The sequence below is a fragment of the Achroia grisella genome, unplaced genomic scaffold (genome assembly GCF_030625045.1).
Source record: "Achroia grisella isolate CSIRO2021 unplaced genomic scaffold, CSIRO_AGI_Agris_v1 utg511, whole genome shotgun sequence".
Lineage (NCBI taxonomy): Eukaryota > Metazoa > Arthropoda > Insecta > Lepidoptera > Pyralidae > Achroia > Achroia grisella.
The window spans coordinates 1,386,718-1,410,258 of NW_026712905.1; the positions used below are offsets into that span (position 1 = coordinate 1,386,718).

Below are 23,541 nucleotides of genomic sequence, written 5' to 3' on the forward strand. Positions count from 1 at the left end.
GTTTGAATGCGGTTCTTTTATAAAAGAAGGATGAAACCTACTATTGCCACTTAGAACAACCGGCATCATTCCAAGGATAGAAACACAAATAGCAGTGCCACATACGAAATGTGGCCCTGCTATTTGTGTTTCTATCCTTGGAATGATTAATTAATTCAATCAATTCAGTGTCTGAAATTACAGGCAAAAAGGCATGATATCTCAAATCTTCTGGAAGAGCAATGCACAAGTGGCATAACAGGTGTCGCATGATATATGATGTCTGTAGTATTTAAGTTTATTTAAATAGAGATTATTTCTAATTTCTTAGAAAAGCACTGCTAATCATTTGATATTGCATTTATTCAGAGATTAATATATATTTATTTTATTAATATATATCTATTTTAGGCAGCAATAAATGTATAATAATTGTATATTGAAACAATGTCAGATGATGAGGTAATCCGGTTTGAAATCACTGATTATGACTTGGACAATGAATTCAATCCTGGCAGAGGTCGTAGAGCCAAAAAGGAACAACAAATATATGGTATGTTATATAGACTTAATGCTTGTTAATAATATGGTTTTTATCATTATATGGATGTATCCATATAGTGTTAAAATTGTTTAAATGTTGTTTGATTTGAACGGTCCAGTTTCTATCACACTTATATTTATAGCTACTGGTTGTCTCTGATAACTATGATTGATATATTTTGTTACTCCAGTAAATATTTATTTAAAGTTTTTCTTTTTTGAATTGATGCTGTTGTTTAGTTTGTATTCACAAATAATCTTAATATTCTAAAGTGAGATAATATTTGTTTAAAAGAGCTACTGTAACACTGTAAGTTTCTTGCTTATTCTTCTTTTATTAAATTATGTTATTTTCTGGATTAGTGGTAGAATGAGAAAAATATTTATTACAAAATATTTATATTAAATTTATTTAAATAACAATTATTTCTATTTCTAAATTTACTTTGTATCAAGTTGCAATAATGTATTTTATATAAATTTATATAACATGTGACTATTTTTTTAAATCTATGCTAATCCATTGTATTTATATGTTTGTTGATCTAATAATGTGGCTTATTGTGGAAATAAATTATTCATTTTATTTATTCAATTTAATACTAATATAAATTTTGTCTGAAATGCAAAATCAATAAAAGCCAATTGGAAATATTCCATTAGTAAATAAGTCCTGAATGTTTAATTTTAACTTTACAAGTTTATTTTTGATTTATCACATGAATAAAAAAAGCATTAATGCAGTAACAAAATGCTTTCAGCAAAATAAATATTTGAGGATTTGATTATGTACAGAATTGTTTGGTTTATATTTCTATATTATATTGCAAATTAAAAGACATACATGCAAAAATATATGTAATTCATTAGGTTAATTACTCAATTTGTTTCATAAACTTGAATCAGGTGTTTGGGCCAAAGATAGTGATGAGGATGATAATGAAGACAATATCAGACAAAGGGTCAGAAAACCAAAAGATTTCTCAGCACCTATTGGATTTGTCGCTGGTGGTGTGCAGCAAGCGGGCAAGAAGAAAGAGGAGAAGAAAGGTTACTTTTTATTTTCTTTTCCTTAAAATCAAACTGCAAAGAAATGTGATTCCGTACAGTGTAATTACCAAAGACATGTCTATAAGTCTATGGCTTCCAATAAACTTGATTCATAAATATTGTTCAAATATTCACACATAAAATTGTTTGAACTGGAGTCTCAATAGGGTTTGCATTTGCTTAGCAATGATTAAACAGGAACAGTTTGTCCAAACTGAACCTAATAATGTGAGCCTTGTCTAAGCAGCATGCTAAACCGCTTGATCACTGAGGATGTGATTTATAACTATCAATTCTTGTATTTATTCTGCAGAATTGCAATCATCAGAAGCATCCACATCTCGTCCCAAATTTGCTCCAGACAGTTCAGATGAAGAAGATGGAGTAGCTATGCCAGATGAGAGCGACACCGCTGGTATCAGGCGACAAGGGCAGGGCATGCGCCCTCCAAATCTCGGTGGCAATGTAGGCACCTGGGAAAAGCATACCAAGGGTATTGGAGCCAAGTTGCTTTTACAGGTACATATTTTATTATAACATATCATACTGTTTTTATTTTTCGAATTAATTATGCTTTTGTATGTAGCTGGCCTTTACAGTTTGACCAGACAAATATGTGGGCAGGTGCAGATAGCATTCTGAACCCAGGGAAGGACTGAGGGGCTGAAGGCCAACTTCCATGTGATATTATTTTATTTAGATATGACTTTAATTTTTAAGAGCACCATTAGGATTTCAAAACTGGGCTTAGGTTTCGAAAATTATGACAACCTGTGTATTGTATAATCATAGAAAATTTATAACATTAAAATACTTTGTTTCTACTAAACTATTTAAACTTAACTTTAAAACAGTTAAATCTATTCATGTTTGTTTAACAGAGAACAATTGGCCAAAAACTTACTGGGTTTCTTTTCAACAGGAAATATTACATTCCATTCAGAGGTAGATTCATATATAATATATCCTTTCATTTGTTTATAGATGGGTTATCAACCTGGAAAAGGTTTGGGTAAAGATCTGCAGGGTATATCAGCTCCTGTTGAAGCTACTGTGAGGAAAGGACGAGGAGCCATAGGTGCCTATGGCCCTGAGAAGGCTGCGGTAAGTTGTGAAAAAATATAGTCTATTTATCCTATATTACATTTATCCAATATGTAATGTAATAATTTTTAAACCATTATTAAATTATTAATTAAGGTTAAATTAAAATATATAAAAGACTTTAGGGGCCAATTTCTGAACTCCGATTCCATAAATAATATAATTTAAAGCACTGAAATCACTGATTTTCTTAGTCCAGTCCTTTATCTAACGTTCCCAAATAGATATGCGAAACGGCTTGACTAATTTCGGTTCAGTTTTGATTAACGTATTGCCGGTAAGCTGTACTTAGTTTTGTATTTGGTTAAAAAATAAAAAAGTTAAATAGTATGAAGTCGCAAGCTCTGTTAGTTTATAATTTATATATAATTTATATTCTGATAGTTTATAACAAAATACCATAAGATTATTCTTTTTGTAAAAATAATTTTGAATGTTATTTTGTTTAATAGCAAAAGGCCAAAAAGGAGGAAGAGCGTCGTCTGAAAGAGAAAGAAGAACAAGAAAAGGGTACAACAGAGAAATCATACAACTGGAAGAAGTCGCACAAGGGCCGATATTTCTACAGAGATGCCGCTGACGTCATACAAGAGGGTAAACCTACAATGCATACTATCACAAGGTATTTAGGTTTGAATATAAGTGGAAATTAATTTTAATTTTGAACAAATAGAACACACACCGCATTTTTTTTAATTTTATAATCAAATTTCGATCTGACCGCCTCACGGCGGTAGTCGGTTGTTTTGTTAGAATTAACTATTTTAAATCAGCGCAGATTTTAAAATAGTTAAATCTAACAAAACAAATACTTACCATATTTTCAGCTGTTTTACGAAAATAAAATAGCAAATAGTGCGGTTAAGGAATGTGACTGCATGCACCCGTATTTTACGAGTTGATTTATATATCGAAAACCGGTGAAATTATATGCTCTTTACGACTAAAATATGATGTAACTAGCAAACTATACCTGCAGTCTTACCTCCTTTAAGTGTATCAGTTACATAGCACCCTGTATCTATGTTACTTTTTGTGTCAAATGTCGAGTTTGAACTTTTTTACGGATAATAATCGTAATTAGTACAAGTATCGTAGTTAGTACTATAAATATCGTAAGCTAGTAATAAGTTAGTTAAGTATCGTAGTTAATACTTAGATAATATATTAGGTTTGGTTAGGCACTTTACAGGTCAAAGTTAGCCCGTTTACGTCTACATTTAACGGCCTCGGTGGAAATAATTTGTATTCATAAGTATGATTGTTTGTGTCGGCCTGGGCGTTTTCTATATATGTATCTATTTACGAAAAAAAAAAACTGATGCGAATGTATCAGTTATCTATTACCCATAACACAAGTTTAGCTAGCTTGACTCGGGTCTAGATGGCGCTGTGCAAATTGTCCTGTAATTATTATTATGGTTGACGAGTATGTGTATTGAGAAAGAGTATTACTCGGTGGGTGCAGTAGCGAGTTGTCGCGCGTGCCCGTGATCGACATGACCGGCAAAGAGAAGCGCGTGCTGAGCGGCTACCACGCGCTGCGGGCCGCCGCGCCGCGCTACGAGCACGAGCCGCGCCGCGCCTGCCGCAACTTCGCCGCGCCGCTCCTCGCGCGCAACCTCGAGCTCATGCTCGAGTGCTGCGAGCAGGTATTTGTTATTATTGTATACCCTTTTCTTGGGCCGCCGCGCCGCGCTACGAGCACGAGCCGCGCCGCGCCTGCCGCAACTTCGCCGCGCCGCTCCTCGCGCGCAACCTCGAGCTCATGCTCGAGTGCTGCGAGCAGGTATTTGTTATTATTGTATACCCTTTTCTTGGGCCGCCGCGCCGCGCTACGAGCACGAGCCGCGCCGCGCCCTCCAGCTCATGCGCCGCTCCTCGCGCGCATACGGTATATGCTGCGAGCACATTATTATATACCTTTTCTCGCCGCGCCGCTTTTTCTACCCACGAGCCGCGCCGCGCCGTTCGAGTATTCGCCGCGCCGCTCCTCGCGCGCACTATCGAGGTCATGCTCGAGTGCTCGAGATGTATTTGTTACATCATCGGTAGTTTACTTGGGCCGCCGCGCCGCGCTACGAGCACGAGCCGCGCCGGCAACGCCGCCTCCTCGCGCGCATGGTCTCGAGTGCTGCGAGCAGGTAAATTTTGTTTTTCTTGGGGCCGCCGCGTAATTTATTGGCACATAGCCGCGCCGCGTTGCAAGGATACTATTTTGCGCCCTATCGCGCGCAATCTCTATATGCTTTTGTTGTTATTCTACCCTTTTCTTGGGCCGCCGACTGTTCGATACAATTCAATTGGTCCTCGCGCGAATCGAGTTGTAACAGTGATAGTTCTGAATGCTTTTTGCCAACCATTGATATATTTCTACATAGCCGCGCGCGCTACGAGCACGAGCCGCGCCGCGTCGCCGCGCCGCTCCTCGCGCGCAACCTCGAGCTCATGCTCGAGTGCTGCGAGCAGGTATTTGTTATTATTGTATACCCTTTTCTTGGGCCGCCGCGCCGCGCTTCGAGCACGAGCCGCGCCACGAGTCAGAAAGGATATACTGAACCGCTAGCACTGTAATATATTACTAATAGCTAAATGATAAAAATGCTAAAAAAATCACGTGATTAATGACAATCCCTTACATTGAAAATGTTTAAATGAAATCTTATATTTTTCAGGATATCATTCAAAACGCTAGGGAACTCCAATCAGCTGAAGATGAAATAGTTGTATTAGAACGAGATTTAGATGAGTGTAATATTAAATTAAAGGATCACGATCTGGTCATAGACAAGGTTCAGGCTATATTGCAGAAGGTTGAAGAGCTAAACAGCCCGGAGGTGTCATTAGAGAAAGCGTATGAAGTTTTGGCTGATTTGAAGGTACAACTATGGTTCTTTATATATGGTTTTTATTATATGATACAGACATAATGAGTTCAGCCATTACATCAATTAATAACTATTTTATTGTGTTATGTATGAACAACTAATTTTACAATTTTAGGAGTCCTACCCTACGGAATATGAGGTGTTTGGCCTTGGAACTATAGGAGGCAATATAGTGAGTCCACTACTCAGTGCCCTGTTAGCGACATGGGACCCATTACAGTCCCCAGAGGAACCGATCCCCACATTCCTGAAATGGAAAGAAATACTTACAGAAGAGGCATACAACAGTTTGTTGTGTCAACATTACTTGACGCATCTCTCGACAGCTGTTGAGTGAGTTATATTTATTTATTTATATTTATATTAGTATATATCTATATTACTTTAATCTGTTACTGAATATTATATTCATTAATTAAGAGATTAGTAGAAAGGCTGCTTGCCTTTCTACTTCTTGAGGACAAAATAAGGAATCCTGAAAGCAATACTGCAAAATTATATAAAATTAAATACCTAAAAACTAGCCACATATATATTTTAGATCAGCATTAATTTTCATCTGATTTCATACGCGTTTGAAAGAGCGTATATGTAAAGGCGATTATTGTCTGACTTTACATAGACACTCTTTTCTGTGTGAAAGTCGATTCTAGCCTGAAAAAGCGTATGTGTAAACGCAGTTATTGCCTGTCTAACTTTGTATTCACATTCTTTTCTGCGTGAAAGCCGATTTGCGCGTGAAAGAGCGTATGCGTAAAGGCAGCTACTGTCTGTTTACATTCACACTCTTTTCTACGTAGAATATAATAGTGCGTGAACAGCTATTGTCTCGTTACATTCGCACTCATTCCTACGCGAAAGTCGATTAGTGCGCGAACGAGCGCACATGTAAAGGCAGATATTGTCTGACTCACACTCTCTTTTGCGTAGAAGCCAATTCGCGCATGAAAGAGCGTACGCGTAAATGCTTCTCGGTGTTGGGTGGTAGGTCGTGGAACCCGCGCGTGCCGGCGCCGCTGGTGGCCGCGCTGGAGCGGTGGGCGGCGAGCGGCGCCAACCCGCGCTGGCTGGCGGCCGGCTGGGCGGCGCGCTGCGTGGTGCCGCCGCTGCTGGCCGCCGTGCGCGCCTGGGACCCCACCGGCGACACGCAGCCGCTGCACCACTGGGTGCTGCCCTGGCACGACCTCGCCGGTGAGTAGTGTGTGCGCTGACGTGCGCGTGTGGCCGCAGGGAGTGCGCTGGGCGGCTGGCACCCCGCGAACGGCTCGGCCCGCGGGCTGGCGGCGTGGTGTGTGTGTGTGTGTGTGTGTGTGTGTGTGTGCGCTGACGTGCGCGTGTGGCCGCAGGGAGTGCGCTGGCGCGCGGCGTGTACCCCGAGATCCGCGCGCGGCTGGCGGCGGCGCTGGGCGGCTGGCACCCCGCGGACGGCTCGGCCCGCGGTGGCGGCGTGGTGTGTGTGTGTGTGTGTGTGTGTGTGTGCGCTGACGTGCGCGTGTGGCCGCAGGGAGTGCGCTGGCGCGCGGCGTGTACCCCGAGATCCGCGCGCGGCTGGCGGCGGCGCTGGGCGGCTGGCACCCCGCGGACGGCTCGGCCCGCGGTCTGCTGGCGGCGTGGCGGCGCGCGTGGGGCCCCGCGCTGTCGGCCATGCTGCACCAGCACGTGGTGCCCAAGCTCGAGCACTGCCTGCTGCACGCGCCGCTGGACCTCGTCGGACGACAGAACAGTCAGTACACGCATTCTTTACACCTAGTTGAATCCACTGCTGCCCTCGCTCTCACACCGCCTAGTCCCCGAGCCGGAGGCCTTTGGCGGCCTCGCTGGTCTAGCGGTTTAGCACACCGCTTTATTTGCGAATAGCTGCGTCCGCGACTTCGTTCGCGTGGAATAGTGACCTTGACAAAATAAATAAAAAATATTTAATAATCTAACCCAAAATAATCAAAGAATAAAGTTCTTATTTCAAAAATGACGCAATATTTCAACCCCTTTTATTATTTTATCCCCATAAACGTTTCCCATATTTGTACAAATTCAATTACAGCCGGCTAAAAAATAAATTTCAAGCTCTAAAAATGACGATACTTTCATACAACCTTTCATCTCCCCTTTCAACCCTATATAACCCTTTATTTATATTAAATCAACAGCCACAAAATAAGTTTCATGCTTCCTGCTTTAAAAATGACAATACTTCCATATAACCTTTCATTTCCCCTTTCAACCCCTCACGGGTTGTAAGGGGTTGAAAAGGAGAATTTTTTTCTTTATTTATATCACAGCCTAATAATAAGTTACAAGCTTTTAGCTTTAAAAATGTCGATTTTTTCTTCTCCCTTACAACTCGTAAAGGGTTGAAAAGGGGTTTTCTTTATTTATATTTAATCAACACACACATATCGGCTTACTTATACTATTTGTAAGTAAGCCTATTTGTGTGTACTAAGAATCGAATAAAATTTGTTATCTATCGGTCTATTTATATGAATAGCTGCGTGGTTATGGTGCTTGGAATGGTTGGAGTTGCTGGGGGCTCCTACTGTGGCGGCGCTGGCCAGCCGCGCGTTGTTGCCTCGCTGGCTGGCCGCACTGGCCGCCTGGCTGAACACCAACCCACCACACGCCACCGTGCTCACCTCCTACACAGACTTCAAGGTCAGTCCGCGCTGTTATAGTTAGCGTCTGTACTGTACTGTACTGTACTGTTGGCTCGCTGGCTGGCCGCACTGGCTGCGTGTCTGAACACCAACCAGTCACGTATTTCAACGTATTTGCTAATACCAATTTTTTTTTAATTTTATAGACAACAGAATATTTTCATACTTTCTATGATTTGTCATTAAAAAATAGATTTAACCTAAAATTTTTACCCTTTTACAATCAATCCTTATTCTTAATTACGAACATTCTGTTACGTGATTGCTTACAGAAAATGTTTCCTGAAGAAGTGCTGAAAGAACCGGTAGTCCGCGACGCTTTCAGGAAAGCCCTAGATATGCTGAACCGAAGCACGGACATTGACACCATAGAGCCTCCGCCACCGCCGCGCTTCTCATTATCAGACACCAAGGAAACTTCTAGAATATCTGAAGTTTTAGCGTCGTCTAACCAACAGAAGAGTTTCTCTGAGCTTCTAGAATCTAGATGTATTGAGAAAGGCATTACTTTTGTGCCTATAGCCGGCAAGACGAGGGAAGGACGCCCGTTATATAAGATAGGCGATATGCAGTGCTATGTTATAAGGAATGTAATTATGTTCTCCGATGATAACGGACGGACATTCAGTCCTATTAGTATGGATAAGTTATTGAAGATGGTTGAAGATTGAATAAAATAAGTATAAATCAGGTATTATTATTTTCTTTTATCTGTATTTAGAGACTTCTCCCCACTGATTCATCAGTTATTTTACATTATGTATAATAACTCTGGACATATACACAGCCCCATCTAGTCGTTAGGTAAACAGAGCTTGTGTGATGGGTACAAGCCCATTGATATAAATACTTAGATAATTTTTTTGTGTAAATACAGAAACAGAAAAAAATCGGTACAAACAATCATACTCATAAATATAGAATGTTTACACCATGCGAGGAATCGAACCCGCGACCATCGGAAGTTAAACGGTATGCTAAACAGCTAGTTCACAGAGACCTTTAATGTATTACTATATAGTGCTTATAGTTGCCTAGTTGTTGATAGCCTCATTAAATGACAAGCATAATCTATAAATATATTAAAATTTGAGTATTATGTCACTGTCTTTCATATGAATAACGAAAAGGACAAAATGGTTCAATAGATAAAATAGGTTCAATAGATATTTGACGCTTTTACGTATATATACGTATATTTCTGGTGCTGGAGATCCAAGAGACGGCAGTAGGTTCACCCACTGCTACGTTGGATTTAAATATACTCAGAAAATTTGTCCATGTCAAGTGTTGCAGTCACCACATAAGTATGACAATGTCCCTGACTACTCCGTCTACGATAACAGTCGTGAAGTTTACGTAAGTAATCACCGTACAATCGCCATCTAGGTGTGGTAATCGCCAAAAGTTTAAGTAATATTTTATTCTCATAAAAACAAGTTATTGTAAATAGAAAAAATGTTACTAAAGAGTCTCAAGTCATAAGGTGTTGTTTAGTCGTCTTTATTGCAGCGTCCCACAATCCCCTGAAGTTGGGTGCCTCATGGCGGAATTAAAAAAGTCAAATTCAGTTCGAAATATTTATTAATAATATAACAAAGAAAGCGTGCAAACTACAATAAAAACATGCACTACCTACTGCTTACAAGTGCCACGCTATTAACTACATAAAAAAAATATATTAGTAAATTGTAAAACAATAGTTACACTATCATAATATAGAATTGCGTATTACACTCTCTGCCTACCCTGTAGAGACATGGCAATATAGTCTTCATAAAAGTTAGTTTCTATAGCATTATCACGAACAATTAATAAAATGTAATTCTATATGCTAGATAGTGTAATAATATCTTAATAAGCTTACAAATAAGAAAGAGTATAAAGATAGAAGTATAGCATAGGGAAATATTTGGTAGGCAATAATTACATAATGGCAAGTTTCTCAGGCAATATAAAACTACAGAGTTTTACACTAAATGTTATAATAATTTACAATATTTTGTGATTTAAAACATTTTCGTGCACAGAAAATGGACTCTAAGCTTTTGTCTTTTAAGTCCATTTTCCTAAAATTTTAAGTATTTTCATGATCACGTGCGATATGTAATATTATTTCGAAACTACTGAAAGTATTAGTAGTTGTATAAATACTAAATTTTCTATGAAACAATATAAAAATTAAAGTAAGTAGCATGCATTCAAAAGCTAAGTAAAGTAAGTCTAGATATTATAAAGTAGATAGGTACTTACGAAATGTTCATATATAATTATTAAATTCGATCACAGGCGTCCTATACCTAATGCTTTTTTTATATAACTGGAATGATGAAACGAAATGCAAAACGTATCCATACATATAAATAAAATTGGAGTGTCTGTTTGTAATATTGAAATAACTGTTTTTTACTACATGCATATAAATAGAAATACAGTACATACAGTAAAATAACATTTTTTAGAAATTTTGTCTGTTTGTTCCGTCTAAACTCTGAAATGGCTGGACCGATTTTGATGTGACTTTTTTTGGCAGGTAGCTGATGTAATAGGGATTAACTTAGGCTACTTTTATGTTAGAAAAATAAAATAAAATTTCACGGGGACGAAGTCGCGGGAACAGCTAATCACCTGTATACATGATGTAACGCGCGAAGACCTTAGTTGTCATTTCAGAGATCTAAGTAGTTTTCCATATTCTGTAGTTTAACTCCTATAGTATATTCCCCTTGCAAGCTTGCAAGCAAACTGCAAGGTCTTATTACATAAAAGCCTCGCCAGCGTATACCGTTAGCAGGTGAGTGCATCATTAATAAAAATTGCATGTTTTTTAAAACTCTCATAGTTTTCTTATCATTAGTTAACACGCGGGTGCACCAATCATAAAATGGCATGTTTTTTAAAACTCTTAGAGTCTCTACTTCTACGACTACTTGTTATTATATTGATTCCGGAGCTAATATACATTCCTAGGCACTTTTTATAGTATTAGTACCTCTACACTATTATTGTTAAGTAAGGGCATTTTCATAATTAATATTAATCGAAATGGTTCTAAGATTATCCCAATGTCAATAATAGGATTTGTTTTTTGAAATAATATCAGATTTTTTAAAAATATTATTGATCTTTGGATGAATTCTTTGGCGATTTTTTTGCACTATAAACGTAAATAGAGTATTTTACAAGAAATAGGTGTAAACATTAGGCGTATTTTATTTCATACTTTTTATGTAAATAAGCTTTTAATTTTTGACTGTAAATAGTTTTTTTTTACGGTATCTAATAAAATATGTATTTTTATATATAGCTAATATGGCAAATAAGCATCTAGTTAGATAAATGGAACAACTTCGTGACACAAGTTGTGTTATGAAGCTGTTCCATTTATTAGTTTCAAATTCCCATCCATAAAATCAGTATGGTAACTTAAGTTATAGTAGCTTAGAAAAACTTCGATGTATTTCGTTAATTAGATAGTCCATAGACTGGGCTATTATGTGAAGACTTAGACGTAGTGGCGTTGTAAAGCATATGGCACGGTGTGTTGATCTAAGATGGCTACAATATTGCCTTTTCGCTATTACATTAAATGTAATACGAAATTAATATTTCAAAGAACATTGTGACAATCTCTGTGCCATCTCATGGAGTATTATTAGTTTTGATTATATAATATAGTTGCTAACAATTCTGGTTTGAAACAGATTGAATATAACTGTTTTGAACTCGCAGCTTACTTCAAGAGACTACAGCCTGGGGTTTACAGGAAGGGTATATTAAGGTTCGTTAAGGGTCGAAAACGCGCACGTAACACCCCTGGTATATCAGGTGTCCATGGGCCACGGTAACCGTTTTTATATGGGTTATATGCTTGTTTGCCACTTACATAGTATAAAAAAAAGCTATTTTAGATTTATTCACAACTGACTCTTCATATATTGTGTTCCATGATTGACTGAACGACTGACACTATTAATTGAAAGTTAGATTATTAACATACTGGGTACATAACCTCTTTGTTATCGCCTATGTCTATTATATTTTATAATTATGCAGTTAATTCTAACATACCTGTATGTTACAGTTGCTTTTGTATGGCTATAAAAGTTTTTTTCATTCTATAATCTCAAAAATTATACTTTAATCTGTTTCAAGGCACATCTGTTAGCAACTGTGTTACATAATCAAGACTTAATGGAACCTTTACGTTGCTTTTAATTTCCTTTGAAAATTAACGGCTCTGAAGCATTGTACTCCATTAGCCAAGCCCAATGAGAAGTTGCAGAGTGACAACGCATAGTTGATAGGTTTGATAACGAGACAATAGCGAGTCCAGATGAGGCCAGTTGCGGCGAGTGTTGCAGATTGCGTGGGAGATACGGTCTCTAACGGCCGACGGTATTCATCTAGAGACACCAAGACTAGACCCTGTAAATAGCCAATATTTAGTTTAATATTTTTTATAAATTAGTAAAGGGTATGTCAAGATAAAATCCAAGGACTAGTGCCTATGAAATTGAACAACTTTGATCAAGAAACGAAAGTGGAATTCCGACAATAAATCTTAACTTATCATATTAAATTGATCGTGTGACCGTGTGTGATTTTAATAATTTATTTTTTAATTTTTACACATTACTTCTTGGGATAATAGTCTCATAACTCCATTGGTTTTCAGTTTATTGTATCCTACTGACGACTGCTACATCTAATAGGCTATCTACTCAAATTAAGTAGAGTCTAGAAATTTGGAATCTGGTCATAAGGTAATAAATGAAAAAGGTTGCAGTTGACAATACTACCATTTTGACTATATACTATTGTCTACATATAATAGGTAATCGGAGACATTCTTCGGATGATCGATGATTCGGAGATCTTCCATTACCCATTATATCTAATATTTTGGTATATACGAACATTTTTTAGTACCAAAAATCGGTCAACAGAAACAGATATACTCATAAATAAACCAGAGACTAATGCAATATGATTAAATGTAACACTACTCAGATTATTCGAAGTACTCTGGTAGTAATAACCTACTAGCCTATATTTACTACAGTGGTATAGAGAAATAAGATTTATTTCTAGTTCTTCCTCTCACATGGATATACATAAGACTATTCTTATATTCTGACATATTCTAGATGGTTCTTACGTATTCTGGAAAGGACCTCGATGAAAAATATGACGAAATGTTGGTAATGATCAAGCTGCTTAGTTCAACCCATGGACCACGGTTTTTGTCTGCGATTGCAGTGATTTCCACAAAACCCTGTATTCATTACATGCAGGCAAGCTCATGCTATACCAATAACTATAATAGTTTAATTTTAATTACATAAACTTATTATACTGTGACGCTCCCGGCACAGTCATGCATCGTGCAAATTCCACTTGCCATTTCTAACGACTTAGTCTAATTACAGGGAACTGCAAAAATTTTATCACACAATTAAACTAGAAGAACATGCCTATACTTCGTAAGCAGAATATTGGAGTGCAAGACAACTCTAGGATATATGTTCTCTATGTTGCGCTTTTTTGTCTTTAAACAGTACAGTATATTAACATAGTTATATATTAATTTTTACCTTTTTTATTCCAGAGGGATTGCAAATTGGCAAAGTATTTGACTCCAACGTCCCGGTGACGAACCTACTACCGACAAGGTGGAAGTAAATTATTTGCAATGTGAACTTATGAACCCATTACTAGCAATGGACCATGTCAGGTTGACCTGCGCACGGTTTCTGGTAACCATCGTGATAAATTTCTGGTGAATTTGCCACGATGGGTTTACTGATTTGACTTGATGCTCATCTTATACTCTTCCACTGGTGCCCCGCCAGCGAATACCGTTAGCGCAGCTGGGTGCACCATTCCATTATCATCAATTAAAAAAAACTACTGCAGGCTCTCGATTTCTTACCATATTGTTTACTCTAGTACCTATTATATTTTGTAGTCTCACTGCATTGTATTGTACGGTTTTACCGTAAGTATACAATAGCTGCGTTATTACGAATATGTAGTCTATTTGTTAACAATTCTCAATTGTGACAGTAAAATCAACAGGTTTGCGATTTTATATTAACCATTTGACAGTTACAGTTACCAGGTTGTACGGTTCGGAATTGCAACTATGAAATGGTCCGTAGATTTCATTTGTTATTAATTATATAATAATATTTGATTAAATACTCAAATCTGTAGATTTAATTGTAACAGATACGAATTACTAACAATTACTTCACATAATTAACCCCAGGTAAGCGAATTTATTGAAGCGATTGTGAATAGACATGCTATTAAATAAACTTCCACGATAAACTGTCATGGATATTTCTTGTGATATAGAAGACGACCAAACAAACAAATTACAATTAATATAAACGTTCACTGATGGGTTTCCACCACACAAATTCCCCATAACCGAGACAATAACATTATGAACGTAACTGAATGAATTTAGTGATAAATTACAATATGTATGCCGACTAGGAGCCACATTCAGCGTTACCAGTATGTTTTAACTTGGATGAAGATAAATATAATACAAAAAAATTATTGGAAACCCTACTGATACTGATGTAATGCTGAATAAATGTATTTTATTGTTATACTCATTTATTAATTAAATCAAGAAGTTTATTATGAGTAATGTGGAACAAATAAGACATGATGATACAATAACAAATATATATTTCACAAGTAAAAGTTTCACAAAAATAAATAATTAATATTCTTACAAAACAATGGTTTAATGTCACATTTGTGTACGTTAGGTACGATGTCTTGTACGTATGTAGTGCATTTTCCTCTATATTAGGGGCATATTACACTATCATATAATTAGATAGTGGAAACAAAAAGTGATCGACCATAGACTATTGCAGTGCTGTCACGTGGGACGCACGCTCGACGCATACTTTCTGAAACTGGCGTAGTACGTAAGTACGTGGCCATTAGTATTGAATTTTCAGAGAATTCGGCTTAATATTGATTGTAATAACAATATAATAATAACCTTCTAGATCAATAATAGATGCCCTAATTTTTGTCAGAAGAGTAAGAAAATCACCCAATATATTGATTAAATAAGTATGATACTGTAATATACCCTTTAGAGAGATTTTAGATACTAAAATTTTTAATCTATATCACAATTATATGGAATTCAAATATTATAAAACCAGTGTATAATTTATGTCACAGAGATAAGTAAAATCATTTAATGATAGTGACATAGACAAGTGGTATTAACCAATAGTAATACATCGCTAATTTAAAATTGAAGTGACTCGAACAAAAAATATACTTTTTTAAGAGTATGACACATTATGTCCACAATGATAATGACAATTCACGTTTCTTGGACTTGGGACTATTCCCAAATAGCTTGCCCGAGGTTTTTGGCCCCGGAGTTAATAACGGGGCAAGGAAGTTCTCTGTGGGGCTTAAACCTTGACCCCCAAGGTGGGTGAGGATGACCAGTGTGTATAATTTACCCCTAATTATGTTAAAAGAAATCATTTTTTGAAAGTTTGACAGAATGTAGTTCACCTTTCTTTGACTTTGCAATAATTTACCATTAATATTATGATTAATCGTAACACTCTTATTGTCTTATAAAGCGAATGAGTTCTGATATTCAGACTATGTTACTTAGTTACTTGTTTACTTGTGTTACTTAGTTACTTGTAGTATTTTGAAAAAAAACTCTTATTTTTGTATGGAGTCACTTCAATAAATATACAACATGGTATTATATACCTACACGGAATGCTGTGAATTTACTTATGCATCTAGACCTGTTTTTTTTATACTCGGTATTTTTATAAACACTTGGCACGTCTTTTATCGAAATAAGTACCATATCAAACAGACAACAATAATAAATAAAATGTTTATTTTATTCTAAATAATCTTTGCCTCCTGTTATTTCGATAAATGTCATATTAATAACGTTAATGGAATATGTCAAGTAATGGCTCTTAAAATACGATATTCTTCAGGCTTATTATTTTCAAAGAATATCGTATTGTTAGGCTGGTAATATAAAGTCACAAGTCACAAAGTCACAAGGTTGCCAGAATACAACTAACGTTCAAATAGACTCCAATTAACAACTGTATATTATCGGCCTTAGTTGTTACACTTTGATATTATATACATACAAAAGCGTGCGTAAAATACAATTACCGTCAATATTGCATTCAGGCAACCTTATCAGGTTTGTTGAATGTAACGTGCCAATACACTCTGATTAATGACTGTATATTACCAGCCTTAGTTGTTACACTTTGATATATACAAAAACATAAATATAAAAGATAATCGTCGGTAATATTATAACTTTTACGTATTTTAACTATCACAATTCACAAATGTAAAACGTATATAACTTGCAAGAGATGTAATTTTAGAGCACCGAATTATCTTAATTACATTACTAATGTAAGTCATGGTGTAATCCTTGACAAACTCATTTATTACCACTCTGATATCGTCGTCATTTAGTGCTATACTATCTTATATATAAAATTCTCGTGTCGCAATGTTAGCTACCAGACTCCTCCGAAACGGCTTGACTTTTATGAAATTACGATTTTTATGATATTTTATCAGTAGGTCTGAGAATCGATTACTATCTATTTTTCATACCCCGAAGTGATAAGGGTTCCTTAACATTTTTTTTTATTTTGAACACAATTTTTATTTCTAATTTTTTATAATGTGTCATTAAAAACACATCAACACCAAAATTTTCACTCTTCTATTAACAACCTCTATTTTTAAAAGCGATTTTGATTTAAATGGCAAAACAACGTTTGCGTGGTCAGCTAGTATTAGTACATATGTATGATAATGACGCTTGTGAGAATCCCTACAAAGCCACCAATATAGGAACACCCGCGAATGCCCCGGATTGGTCGGCCTTCCTATATTACTTTATATATACTTTATTTGTAGGGATTACCTCATGTTACTTTAATTATATTTTCAGTCTTTAATTTAATTGAAGTCTTTCATCAATTTAAAGATCATCAAGACTTTGGAATAAAATTTAAAAAACGTGACAGAATACCTTTGAAATAATTGTCATTTGTTTTCTCTAATATTGTCTTTTATAATAATACTAATAATGAACTATTCTATTAAAATTAAGCCAAAAAGGTCTTGTCATTCTTAAACTATATTTTTTGTGTTTGATTATATGTAATTGGAATGGCAAAAAGGTGACCGTTCGTCTGATGGTAAGTGGTAACCATCGCCGATACACAAACAACAGCACGGCTATCACGTCATCATGTGGCCTCATGATGTAGACACTACTCATGCCTTGCAATACTAGAAGGTTCTAGGGAGGGATTATATAATCGCCATAGAATTTTCTAGATCATTTTATCGAATTGTTAACAATATAGTCATCACATGATATAACGGTTCGACTTTAAACCACTGTGACATATTTAAATGCAGCTGTTCGTATTTGCATGAGGGGACTTTTATCGCTATTTATATTTTGACAAAAAAATTGATAACAAGAATCTCTAAAACAGACTGCACACGCGTCGGTTGAGTTAGCTTATCGAGTTACAAGATTTACGAAAATAGATGAAGTTATATTATACTAGCTACCCGTCCCGGTTAAGGGGGAAGGGGATTGTTAGTAATGTGGACTGATGACCCCATTACTAACAATGTACTACGTCAGGTTGACCTCCACGTGGTTCCCCCTGGAAACCATCGTGATAAATTCCTGGTGAATTTGTTACGATGGGCTAACTGACCTGACCTCATGCTCATATTATCATCCCCCACTGGTGCCCCGCCAGCGTAAACCGTTAGCGCAGGCGGGTGCACCATTCAATTATCATCCGTTAAAAAAAACCCGTCCCGGTTTCGCACGGACGAAGTGAACTTAAAGATTCTATCTATTGCTAAAAATTGCATTAAAATCCGTTACGTAGTTTAAAGATCGTAATGAAAAGACAGCGGAAGCGACTTCATTTTATACGCAAATGAATTCAGAATCATTCATTCATGTAGGACATTTTAGCCGCTTATGGACTTCAAGTTTTTTGTATTTATATTTTCCCTCTACCGTCTACTATATAAAGATGCTTACAATATATACATATTTTTTTTTTATTTTAATTAATAATTGTCAAACATGTGAAGGAAAAATATGTCAGGTGAAACATGCGTGTTGGCGGTTAAACGTGAGTGTTGGCGATCCTTAAGAAATTTTAATATATCGTTCTTACAAAATACACTGCATTTATGGGAACAATCCAAAAATACTCAAATCAGAGTGGTGATCATGAATTTATACAACATGCACCATTTCAAGTTCGAATTTATTATCAACAGTTTATATTAGAATATATAAATTTTGTTAACATCAAGTTGCAAGTAATATACTACTATATATATTACATATAACAGTCAATTATTTATATGCTACTATTCGATATTGTATTCCTTTTAATAAATATATATTTATCTAAAATAAATATTCAATTGTATATGATTTGTTCGCTTAATTAATATTCAACAAAATTGTACTAAATACATCTATACGGTCCAATAAAGACTTCTTATTCATAAAAACTACAAATATATCATGAAGCTCTTTCAGCTATAGAATTGTTTTGTTCTTTTCTTTCAAACTATTTTACTAATTTGAAAGAAAGAGATAAAAGGCTGCAATAGGTTTGTGGAAGATTTCGGAATAATAATATAATTTATCTCCACGACTGTTATCACAGATCGAATAGTCAGAGGCACTGTCAACTGTCGATGTCGTAATGATATGTTTACAGTTTTTCGCTAGGTATATTTGCATCTAAAATTGAGGAAATCCAAAAGGATTTTAGAGCTAGATTTGATCTCACTCGGTCATTTGATCTTGGTAGTAAATTTCTAAGCTTCGACGTTGAAAGAATTTAAGATTACAGTTTTTATGAATAAGGTGGTATATCGCACGCTTAATAATTGAGTATCATATTTAAAAAATTGGAAATACGATTTGTAATGCTTTACCAAATTAGATTTTTTAAAAGCTTAGTCAATGAAGCTAATGTTTAAGCGTGTGAATTACTTTATTTACTTAATTACTTTATTGAACGCTCACCACAACCATAAAATACCCGTATTTCTTTCAATTTTTTCCTTTCTCTTGTTGGTACTTTACCGCCCGACCTAACTGATATGTGTTTATAATGGCGACAAATACATTAACCGCAAATAAACTGTAGTTTTTGGGGATGATAACGAGGGAGTATCTAGACCAGACGATCCCAGTGGCTGCAAGGGACGCGGATTGGGGTACAGATAGGGTCTCGACAGGTCGTAACACGTCACCTAACCCAGCTATCACCAAACCCTGAAAGTGTTGGAAATAGAATATCACATCGATTTGCTGTTCTAACATTAGCGTAGCGTAACTGTAGACTATACTAAGGGTTATTGGGCAAATACATCTAAAGCAGGCCTCATGGTTGTTAATCAACCTTAAAACATTTCGCCTCGCCTACGTATAACATACAACATACATATATGTACATATAACATACAACTAACATCGGATTAACAATTATATTTAATTATTATTATTATTATTATTAATAGGTTGATTTTAAACCAACGTTTTTAAGGAAAGTATTACATCATCAATATAAAATCTAAAAAAAAAAAGATGAATTAAATGAAAATATTAATGCTAACAACAATACAATAATTAAATTTTTGTAAACTATTTTCCTTGTAGTGTTTATGTCCTTAAGAGGTATATTATGAACATTTACATATATATAAATATTGTAATATCCTTTTATGTCCATTGTAACCACTGATCGGGGTAGGTAGAGCTATTTAGATTCATTGACCTCAAACATTGATGTTATATTTATGTGGTTTCAGGAATTAAGTTTCTATCTATTTATTGCATTATCCTTTAAACTGTCCTTATACTTATAGGAAATATATGTTTTCTCTCTCTGTAAAAATAATAAAAAGCTATTTACGCCTTAGGAAGTAATCTCCCTAAGGCATAAATAGCATTTTATTATTTTTCTACTTAAAAAACAAATCCTGGGATTCGGGGAATATCTCATATTTGCCATATGATAGAATCATCATTGCCTTACCTTCATCCCATTATTTGGGGTCGGCGCAGTATGTCATTCTCTTCCACTGATCTCTATCAGTCGTCATATCCAAACATACTCTTCTTTTATTCATATCATCTTTCACACAATCCATCCATCTTGCCATATGATAGAATAATATGGATAAATAAAATAGCTCTACCTACTCGATCACTGATTATAAAACATAACTGAACACAATAATAAGTATCAAAGCTAGTTAATTACAGTATTTTAATTATTGTTAAATAAGTATTTATGAACACATACTCTCATGAACAACACATTTGTATGCTAAATATATCTCAGGTTATGTCTAAGCTTTATGAAAGCATAAATGTTGCTATTATATGTTTACTGTCCCAAGCGATGTGGAATGATGAGTCTAAAGCAACCAGAAAACATCACACATAAAGTAGTTTATTTATGCTATAAGTATAAAAATGCTAAATTTGATTTTTCCATGCGTTTTTACTAGTACGAAAATGTATTATTAAGAGAATTATTCACATTTAATTATAAAGTTTTGCTGAAAATACTCTCAATCTGGATAAAAATTGGCACAAAATATTTATATGGTATCACTCTGGTGGTCATTGAATTCACCATATACATAAGTTTAAAACCTGTGTTTCAAAGAGATCTAGAAACAGCATCATAGAAAATTATTTACAAAACCACTACTATCAAGCATTTATAATTTGTGTAGTATTTTCGAACACACAAAAAAAAATTGTTTCTCTGTCTTGTGGTTTAAAGAATTTTATTACTACAATAACTACTTGTTCTGGAAAACTTACTTGGTTGGATAAATGTAAAAGTTTTCCATTTTTGCATATTTTTTTCTACTGTTTATAATAGTTTCATACATTTTCTTAGATGTAGAATAAATAGTATGGAAAAACATTTAATAGACTATATAAGTTTCTTAGCTTAATAGGCTTTTTGCCTAAGTATGCAAATGCAATTCTATTCTGTTCTCATAAAGAGTAGGTGACAAAATTCTTGGCACATGTTTCTTTTGAGTGCAACTAATTTGAGAATGTTCAGTGGAGATGTATTTTATGAGTCTAATAAACCTACATACATACAGATAAAGAATATACATAATTTGATGTTTATTATAGAGAACACCACTTCAGGGTCATTTTAACACACATAAATATGTTAGATTTAAGTATTCTAGAAAACACATTAATTAAATACATTATTGTTATAAAAAAATAAGTTTTAATAAGTACTTAATTAAATTATACTTAAAAAAAACTGAATTGGAGGTCTGACATATACAGAATAGAAATAAAAAAATCATTTTATTTTCTTATATTTCAATAAAAATATTTGGTATAGAAATCGGTTTGATGTTTTTATAATTAAAAAATTAAGAATATAATAATTAAGAATATAAAAATAGGCAATGTTACATGTTAATATTATAAATAATATTAACATGTAACATTGCCTATTTTTTATTGATATATTAACAGATATTTCAGCTGTTTCCTCATATTAGTTTATTATAACACTTTTGGTATTAAATTATAAAAATTTATAACGAAAATAGTTACTTCTCAAAATATGATATAGTACCTATTGTAATATTAATTATTGAAACTCTTTAGATATCAGTAATGTAACAGCCTTTGGTTTTTTCTAATGAAACATGACTACAGTTTAAAAATCGATAAATGTCCTATTTATTCTATAATGGATACTTTTGATTAACCATGTTTACATATTGCTATATTTATAATAATATGCAATATTTATATTTAGTGTTATTTATTAGAATGTCTACCAACTGAACAAATATTTAATAATGTAAATACACTAGTAAAATTTAAATGTGAATGAATGACAGTTAATAGTGTATATAATTAATTAATATATTATATATTATTTATAATTGCCCTTGCCCAAGGTCCCAGCGCAAAAATAGTATAACCTTGAATAATATCCGCATTACTTACCCATTTGAACGCAGGAGCCCAGAAGAACACTGTTTTTGGACCTATAAAATGATAGATTTTAATAATGATTCTAATAGTTAAAGAATTTAATAAGTCTACATATGTTAATAGGTACATACCAGCATCGTGTTCCCATAATGGACGTAATTTTGAAGGTACAAATTTGTCTGCAACTGTTATAATTCCCTTGTAAACTCTAGACATTTTTCTGTTTTTAATTAAATATTATTTTTGCAATTTAGGCACTTACTTATAGGGAAGTACTAAAATTATAGCAAAGAATTTGAGACTACAATGCGAGACCCTGTGATATATTGAATACTTATTTTATGTAAATGAAATTATCAAAGTTCTCAAACTAACTATAAAAAATTAGATTAAATTAATTCTACCAATGAGAATGAATGAATGACACAAAAATAAATACAGTCATACTGTCATATTCTGTCATACATGACACAAAATTTGACATTCTGATTTACAGTGTGACCATCGTGAATATATAGCCCTGCCTCTACTTTGACGAATGAATAAATATTCCTAAATTTAAATATTTCAATGCATTATTTGATTTAAACATTTTTAAATAAATGAATGAGATATTACAATAGAAATAGAAATAGAAATAGAAATAATCTTTATTCAAATAAACTCATTACAAGCACTTTTGAATAGTCATATTTTGATTCTACCACTCATTCGGAATGCAGATTCATCACAAGAAGAATGAGCAAGAAACTTGTGTGTTGCTCTTTTTAATAGATGTTTTTTTTTATGTAAATAATTACAGTGTAACAAGTAAGAGGCATGCGATAATCAACATAGAAATCGCTACGCACTCATTATTAGTGTAATCAGATAATATTGTCAGTGCTATGTATTTAAATTTTTTCTACAAAAACATTATTATCGTTTACGAATTCTTCAATTTTATAGTAAGCTTTTTTGCAAAGGAAGTGTTTTATTTGACATTTAAATTTTTTTTCTGGCAGATTTATAACAGACTCTGGTATTTTATTGTAAAACCTTACGCAATTGCCATGCCATGCCAATGATACAGATTTATTACAAAGAATATAATTTATTAAAGTTATGTTAAATAGTCTATGTGGTCTAAAAATTGTTGATAATAAAATTTATACGTAATCTAATTGTGACGTGACGCGTGGAAATTTTATTGATTTATGTCTAT

General features: G+C 34.6%; 2 protein-coding genes across 3 annotated transcripts; one reads left to right on the plus strand and one right to left on the minus strand.

The window, feature by feature from the left end:
- Positions 1 to 366: 366 nt before the first annotated feature.
- Positions 367 to 8,904, plus strand: LOC131846422 (septin-interacting protein 1). Its single transcript, XM_059195707.1, has 12 exons — positions 367 to 532; positions 1,429 to 1,572; positions 1,886 to 2,091; positions 2,557 to 2,676; positions 3,129 to 3,298; positions 4,145 to 4,328; positions 5,352 to 5,555; positions 5,680 to 5,897; positions 6,553 to 6,759; positions 7,073 to 7,287; positions 8,053 to 8,216; positions 8,491 to 8,904. The coding sequence occupies exons 1-12, from the start codon at positions 427 to 429 to the stop codon at positions 8,887 to 8,889; spliced, it is 2,337 nt and encodes a 778-aa protein (XP_059051690.1). The 5' UTR covers positions 367 to 426; the 3' UTR covers positions 8,890 to 8,904.
- A 3,336-nt stretch (positions 8,905 to 12,240) lies between these two features.
- LOC131846458 (mitochondrial pyruvate carrier 2-like) lies at positions 12,241 to 22,731 on the minus strand. Of its 2 annotated transcripts, none has more exons than XM_059195771.1 (3): positions 22,469 to 22,731; positions 22,350 to 22,390; positions 12,241 to 12,646 (listed from the first exon to the last, which is right to left on the minus strand). In XM_059195771.1, exons 1-3 carry the CDS (start codon positions 22,551 to 22,553, stop codon positions 12,422 to 12,424), a joined length of 351 nt encoding a protein of 116 aa, XP_059051754.1. In that variant the 5' UTR covers positions 22,554 to 22,731; the 3' UTR covers positions 12,241 to 12,421. The 2 variants fall into 2 exon arrangements, with proteins under 2 accessions (XP_059051754.1, XP_059051753.1); XM_059195770.1 differs by lacking the exon at positions 12,241 to 12,646 and adding an exon at positions 19,350 to 19,616.
- Between the last annotated feature and the right edge of the window lie 810 nt (positions 22,732 to 23,541).